The 7,868-nt window shown below is 48.1% G+C and overlaps 2 protein-coding genes across 2 annotated transcripts; both read left to right on the top strand.

The window, feature by feature from the left end:
• The first annotated feature begins 1,227 nt into the window (after positions 1-1,227).
• LOC104825351 lies at positions 1,228-1,758 on the top strand. The gene has a single exon (XM_010557674.1). The coding sequence runs from the start codon at positions 1,228-1,230 to the stop codon at positions 1,756-1,758; it is 531 nt and encodes a 176-aa protein (XP_010555976.1).
• Positions 1,759-1,799: 41 nt separating this feature from the next.
• On the top strand, positions 1,800-4,595 carry LOC109117167. The gene has a single exon (XM_019203951.1). The coding sequence runs from the start codon at positions 1,800-1,802 to the stop codon at positions 4,593-4,595; it is 2,796 nt and encodes a 931-aa protein (XP_019059496.1).
• The last annotated feature ends 3,273 nt before the right edge of the window (positions 4,596-7,868 follow it).

The raw sequence follows: 7,868 nt of genomic DNA, 5'->3' as shown, positions 1-7,868 counted from the left end.
ATCTCCCTCCTTCTCGCCGACGGTGTGTCCGTTAGCTTAAGGCTCGGTGTGTCCGGCCTTACCCCGGCTTCGGTGTGTCCGAGCCAACCCCTTGGTGTGTCCGAGGTTTATTCTTCGTGTCTCCATCCACTCCTCCGCTGTCCAACGTCGTCCTCTCCATCGAACATCCCTTCCACCATCACCTTCCATCGGTTTCTCTCATAAACCGAAGTTATCCCTCTTCCGACACCAACATCGGAAGTTCCAGCCCTCGTTGAAAGTCGAGAGCCTTCTCCGTGAAGGGCGAGAGACTGCAACTGAGATCAATCCCATCTATACGAGGTTGTGCTCATATCATTTTGGTATCAGAGCCAAGTCGAGCCAAACGAACGCATAAACCCGGTGAGATCACTCCTTAATCATTACTTTCGGTTTTGTTTACAATTGGACTGTTTTATTTTGCTACTTTCACTTGCGTGTTGTCTGTGATTTTGACAGCCCTCACACTCCCTCTTCGAAGTCCGCTCGCACCCAAATCACGGCTGCAAGGATCGCCCTCTAACCCCACGGTGAATTCCTTCCAACTTAGCAAATACTAGGGCGTTTTACGTGTTTTACGTTTCTGTTTTGTTGTTTCGTGTTTGCTGCGTGTTTAGTGAGTATAAGGCGGTCTAATTCCATTACATAGAACCTTAGGGTGAGGTGTGATAGGGTGATTCAAATCTGATCAGTTGTTGCATCAAAGAAACTTGCACGTTTTGCTATCGCATCCCGTCATTGTGCACGTCGCATCACTTCTCGTTGTCACTCGTGTCCGATCTGTGTATAACCTACCTTGATGCACGTTTAAAATTTCTTGATCATTGCCTCAACATCCTCTGTTTGGTTGCTTAATCTTGCACGTTAACATCTTAGTTTGAAGCACGAAGTTGAATCACTCGTTTCGCACGACATCTAGGACTGTTTTGTGTTGTTGCGTTGACATTGTTCTCTGTGATAGTTTGAGTGACTCAACCGATTTTGCTTACTGTTTGACACGTCTCTGTGAGCACGTGACTTATCCTGCATCATACAGTACTCACCTTAGTCATTCGCACGTTATAGGGCACTTGCATTGCACCACACACCTTGTACGAACTATTTGTTTCGATCGCAAGTATCTGTGTTCGTTAGGCGTTAGGTTGAGTGCCTAAGTGTTTGTTTTGCACGTTGGTTGCTGCGTGATTGTTTGTTGCGAGGTTGAGTGACATGAGTAACCACGAACAGTCACGTGAGGGTGAGAATATCGAATCTAGCGAAGGAGCAATCTTTCGGTCCCTACAACAAATCATGGACCGATTAGCTAGGCTAGAGGCTACTCGTCCTAACCCCCCACCTGAACCTAGGGAACTAGCTGCCCATCCTAGACCACGTCGAGACCACAGTCCCGGGACCCTTAGCGGTGACGAGAGTGACGTAGGCCCCCCTAGGAGGTTGCGCGAGAGAGTAGTAGAACCTGTGGTAGACCGAGACCGCAACCATAGGAACCGAGCCCCTAGGCACTACGAGCGCCAACCCGATGAAGGGTCTGATTACAACGAACCCCGTAGAGCTTATAGACTTCGAGATAGGATAGATGACGAGGGACCCGAATACGACGAACCACCTAGGAGACGAGCCCAACCAAGACCGAGAGTTCGGGCCGATCGTAGACGAGAGGCACCCGATGACTTAGATGATCCCTACTCCGTGCTTATCGCGGATAAACCGAGCTTAAGCTCAAGCCCCCTCTCTTCCTAGGTAAGGTAGATCCCGAGGCGCATCTCGACTGGGAGCGACGAATGGATAACATCTTTGGTTGTTATTCCTATTCGGAGCGTAAGAAGGTCCAATATGCGGCCGCCCAATTAGCCGAGAATGCCCTCACTTGGTGGGATCGTGAGGTTACTGAGCGTCAGCGAGGCCATTACGCTCAGGTCGAGACTTGGCGTGAGATGAAGAATCTCATGAAAAAACGTTTTGTACCTCCTCATTTCCATCGAGATTTACAATGGAGGTATAGGCGTCTAGCGCAAGGGTCTAGGTCGGTAGAAGAATACTTTGAGGAATTTGAGAGCATTAGAAGCCGACTAGAGCTAGACGAGGACGAGGAAACGGTTATGGCCCAGTTCTTAGACGGACTGCAGGATAAGATTGGCTGCAAGGGCGAACGCCATCCGTACCAAGGCCTCCAGGATCTCGTCCACCTAGCCGTGCAAATCGAGCAACACGAAAGACGTAAGTCTTCTAGGCTGGGTAAACCCCGAGCATACGCTTCCGGAACCTCTAGTACTCCGTCCAAACCCACATCCTTTAGGAGAGAGGTCCCCGAGAGCCGAACCGTATCGAGTTTCCGGGACAAAGGAAAGAATCCGGAAACATTGAGACCAAAACCACCACCCAAACCTCCAAAGGACACTAGAGCCCGTGAGATCATCTGTTACAAGTGTCGAGGACGAGGCCATATGGCCAAAGATTGTCCGAACTCCTGTGTTATGATCATAACGGACAAGGGGGAATATGAGTCGGATGAGGACGAGGCTGCTAACTCCGACTCCGATGAGGAGATCGAATACCCGGATCGCGGCGAGTTGCTTGTCACTCGGGGAGTACTTAGCACACTAACCACTCCGGAGGAAACAGCCCAGCGGGAGACAATCTTCCACACCCGATGTACTATACACGGGAAGGTTTGTGGGATGATCATCGACAGTGGGTCTTGCACCAATGTCGCGAGCGCGTACATGGTAAAGAAGTTGGAACTACCCACTGAGAAGCACCCACACCCGTATAAGCTTCAGTGGCTTAATAATACCGGGGAGATAAAGGTGACCGAAAGGGTCAAGATCCCGTTCAGCATAGGTAAGTACCACGACGAGGTCATCTGTGACGTCGTCCCTATGCAAGCCGGCCACATTCTGCTTGGTAGGCCTTGGCAATTTGATCGGGAGGTCAAACACAACGGTCGAGCAAACCAATACTCTTTCGTATACGACAAGCGAAAGGTTGTGCTCGCACCATTGAGTCCATCTCCAGTCCACGAGATGCAGCTTAAACTAGCCAAGGAACCCGAACCGAAGAAAGGGAATTTCTATCTTAAGGCTAGTCAGGTGGTACGTGTTGTTCGTCAAGAACATCCGGTGTTGCTCTTGGTCTTCAAAGATCAATTGAGCCTCCGTACGGAGACACCGTTGAGTCCCGTTATTAGCCGACTATTAGAGCGCTATAGCGATGTATTTCCGGACGAGATTCCGGTGGGACTACCACCTATACGCGGGATCGAGCATCAGATCGATCTAGTGCTGGGAGCACCCTTGCCTAATCGGCCCGCATACCAGATAAACCCCGAGGAAACCAAAGAGCTCGAGAAGCAGGTTCAAGAGCTTATGAGTAAGGGTTACATCCGAGAGTCCCTTAGTCCTTGTGTAGTTCCCGTACTACTTGTACCGAAAAAGGATGGGACTTGGAGAATGTGTGTGGATTGCCGAGCAATCAATAACATCACAGTTAAGTACCGGCATCCCATACCCCGACTTGATGACATGCTCGATGAGCTAAGTGGAGCCACGATCTTCTCAAAGATCGATCTTAAGAGTGGCTATCATCAAGTCCGGATGAAAGAAGGCGACGGATGGAAAACTGCCTTCAAGACCAAACAAGGTCTTTATGAGTGGCTCGTCATGCCATTCGGGCTTACGAACGCCCCGAACACTTTCATGCGGCTCATGAACCAAGTTCTAAGAGGCTTTATCGGAAAGTTCGTAGTGGTTTACTTCGACAATATTCTCATCTATAGTCAAGATGAAAAAGACCATATCTCGCACTTAGAGCAAGTAATGACCACCCTTCGGAAAGAAAGCCTCTATGCAAACCTTAAGAAATGCTCGTTCTGCACAAACGAGTTAGTTTTTCTAGGATTCGTGGTCAGCTCTCAAGGGCTGCGAGTCGACGGTGAGAAGGTCAAGGCCATTCAGGAGTGGCCGACACCATCCACGATCGGACATGTACGAAGTTTTCTCGGCCTCGCTAGTTTCTATCGTCGATTTGTCTGGGATTTCAGCAGTATCGCTGCTCTCCTTACTGCAGTCACTAAGAAAGACGTGGTCTTTGAATGGGGCGAGGCTCAAGAGCGCGCATTCTCCGCTCTCAAGGATAGCCTTACTACCGCACCGGTCTTAGTCCTTCTGAACTTTGACAAAACGTTTGAGATAGAGTGCGATGCCTCCGGGATTGGCATTGGTGCCGTCCTCATGCAGGAGAAGAGGCCGGTGGCCTACTTTAGCGAGAAGCTCAGCGGAGCTACGCTAAACTATCCGACCTACGACAAAGAGCTCTACGCTCTTGTGCGTGCTCTAGAGACTTGGCAGCATTATTTGCTTGCCAAAGAATTTGTCGTGCATTCGGATCATGAGACCCTTAAGCACCTCAAGGGACAGACCGCTCTTAAGCGTAGGCACACTAAGTGGCTTGAATTCATCGAGACTTTCCCGTACGTCATTAAGTACAAGAAGGGAAAGGACAATGTCGTCGCTGACGCATTATCTCGACGCCACACCCTGATATCGGTCATGGAGACTCAGATGTTTGGATTCGAGTAATTAAAAGATCAATATTCGACCGATCCCGATTTTGGTTCCATCGTCTCCGATTGCGCAAACGGTGCGTCGGGCCCATTCTATTTGCACGATGGATACCTTTTCCGCGACAAGCGGCTTTGTATCCCTCAAGGATCAATGAGGAATGTCATACTCCACGAGGCTCATGGCGGCGCACTCGCTGGCCATTTTGGAGTTGAAAAGACATTGGCCGCCATACACGACCATTTCTATTGGCCGCACCTCAAGAGGGATGTCTAGAGGTTCTGTGCTAAGTGCGTCAATTGCCTTAAGGCAAAATCCTGAACGCAACCTCATGGACTTTATATGCCATTACCGATCCCTACTTGTGACACCCGTAACTCGTGTACAGTATACGGGCTGTGCCACATGGACGATATAAAATAAAATAATAATGTGGAAGCAAAAATACGAAATCCAAAAATATTTTTAAACAAACCAGAGTAAGCAGCGGAAAATACAAGCGATCAGTATCGCAAAACAACACATGTCCGAAAAGTCATAACATAACCGTACAAAATGCGGGAATACAAGTCCCGGAGTTCAAAATAAAATCTCGTACATGATGCTGCTTCTCTCAGGCCGTCAGCATTTGGATGCATTGCGGTAGGAGTTCAAGTTCTTCTAGTGGTCCCCGATTGATGCATGATAGTAACTGAGTATGCTTCGGTTGTGTGTACGTTCGAAGCGTTCTAGGGGCTGCTTGGGCTGGACCTCTTTGGGCATTGGCCCCTCTCAACAGCTCTTCGGCCATCTCGGGTTGTTCTCTCTGTGCGTTGTTTTCTCTTAGCATTTCTTCGGCCATTCCCCACTGTCTTTGCTGTCTACGAGCGAAGCGTAGGGTCCTTTCTATTTCGGGGTCGAAGATGAGTTGATCTCTACCGGTTGTGCTTCTTGTCATGCACCGGAAGAGCTGCACACCAAAGAGACAAAACGAACCGAAAGTGCTGTGAAACGGTTATGTCGCAAAGTAATCCAAGCAAATATCCAAGCAATGGTGATCTAGCAAAAATCTAGACTAACACGAAAACGCCTAGTCCCCGGCAACGGCGCCAAAAACTTGATGCGCACGCACCGAGTCTTATATTTAATACCCGATTCGTACCACTATCCGCAAGTATACGGTAGTTGTAGTACCGGGGTTGAACACGAGGACTAGGATGTATTAGTCTATCTCTAAGCTAGATTAGGTGGTCAAGTAAAAATGTGGTTTGTGGTAAGGGTCGGAATACAAGAAAGCAAGTAAAATTAACGGTTTGTAAAACGATGGTTTGAGGCGTTGTAGGTTCGGGATCCCTCAAGAATCGCATGGATGGTTAATGATGCTACAATGTCTATGGGTTATCCTCCATATGGGGGTTTCAAGCACTTCTTCTAGAGTTTGTCTCTCCCAAGCTTAAACTCACTACCTAGAGGATCGATTCACCCATCTCCCAATGATCTAAATGATCTCTAGATGCATTAGTGTACCCTATCATGAACCCTAAGCAAGTTAAGCCATCTCCCAATGTGAATAACTCACTCATTTGACATTTGGTTCCAAACATCATTCCCATATCCCTATGATCAATGTGTTCTACAATCATATCAATTAGGGTTTCAACCAAATCAATAGCATTAAGCACAAAACATCAAACCCATGGAAGAAACTCAAAGACATCATAGATTAAGCATAGGTATCCATACAAAAGTGGGGATCCCTCACCCACAACAAAGTCACTACTCCATAACTAGGGTTTCAAAACAGAAAGCAAAATGAAGAAACATGGAAAAGGAGAAGAAATGCTCAAGATGGTCTTCAATGGTGGTCCTCCTCTTCTCCTAGCCTCCTTGATCTCCAAAATCCCCCTTTTCTTCCTCTCCAAGGTGATTTTTGCCCCAAAGTCTGTAGTCCCCTCTCTCTCTCCTCCAACTCCCCTTTTTGTCCCCCAATTGGAAGATAAACCCATAGGTATTGTAGCATCACTAACCGTCCATGCAATTCTTGAGGGATCCCGAACCTACAACGCCTTAAACCATCGTTTTACAAACCGTTAATTTTACTTGCTTTCTTGTATTCCGACCCTTACCATAAACCACATTTTTACTTGACCACCTGATCTAGCTTAGAGATAGACTAATACATCCTAGTCCTCGTGTTCGACCCCGGTACTACAACTACCGTATACTTGCGGATAGTGGTACGAATCGGGTATTAAATATAAGACTCGGTGCGTGCGCATCAAGTTTTTGGCGCCGTTGCCGGGGACTAGGCGTTTTCGTGTTAGTCTCGATTTTTGCTAGATCACCATTGCTTGGATTACTTTGCGACATAACCGTTTCACAACACTTTCCGTTCGTTTTGTCTCTTTGGTGTGCAGCTCTTCCGGTGCATGACAAGAAGCACAACCGGTAGAGATCAACTCATCTTCGACCCCGAAATAGAAAGGACCCTACGCTTCGCCCGTAGACAGCAAAGACAGTGGGGAATGGCCGAAGAAATGCTAAGAGAAAACAACGCACGGAGAGAACAACCCGAGATGGCCGAAGAGTTGTTGAGAGGGGTCAATGGCCAAAGAGGTCCAGCCCAAGCAGCCCCTAGAACGCTTCGAACGTACACACAACCGAAGCATACTCAGTTACTATCATGCATCAATCGGGGACCACTAGAAGAACTTGAACTCCTACCGCAATGCATCCAAATGCTCAACAACATGAGTTTCCGTGGGAGACCGAATGAGGACCCGAATGCTCACCTCACGAACTTCAAGATGAACTGTAAGGCAATCAAGAAGGGACCGGGGATTACTCTTGAAGACGTATTCCTTGAAACTTTCCCCTACTCGCTTACGGAGAGAGCTAGAGATTGGCTCTACACTCTTGAGCCAAACTCTATCTCGACATGGGGTGAGATGGAAGAGCAATTCCTTATGCAATACTACTCCCCTACCAAGACTCAACATGCAAGGAATCGGATTAATGCTTTTGTGCAAGAGGACGGGGAGAATCTCCATGATGCATGGGAACGCTTCAAGGAATATCAAAGAATGTGCCCTCATCATGGAATGGAAAGAGACTACCTTCTATCCATCTTTATCCATGGGTTGAAGGACGATACTCGGTCTTGGATTGATGCAGCGTGCGGAGGTGACATATATGACATCCCTTTCCAAGAGCTAGAGGCAACAATTGCAAAATTGGCCAAGGGACGCAGCCATACGTCCAACGAATTCAGTAGGAGAAGCTCAGTGAAGGGTGATGTGGGAGAAAACGCAG

This window comes from Tarenaya hassleriana, unplaced genomic scaffold (assembly GCF_000463585.1).
Source record: "Tarenaya hassleriana unplaced genomic scaffold, ASM46358v1 Cleome440, whole genome shotgun sequence".
NCBI classification, from domain to species: Eukaryota; Viridiplantae; Streptophyta; class Magnoliopsida; order Brassicales; family Cleomaceae; genus Tarenaya; species Tarenaya hassleriana.
The sequence above is the reverse complement of the archived record's forward strand: the minus strand, read 5'-3'. Positions and strand labels throughout refer to the sequence as shown.

Bases quoted from the DNA above. Each gene is read 5' to 3' on its own strand.
- LOC104825351 (XM_010557674.1), top strand. From the start codon at position 1,228: ATGAGTAACCACGAACAGTCACGTGAGGGTGAGAATATCGAATCTAGC.
- LOC109117167 (XM_019203951.1), top strand. From the start codon at position 1,800: ATGGATAACATCTTTGGTTGTTATTCCTATTCGGAGCGTAAGAAGGTC.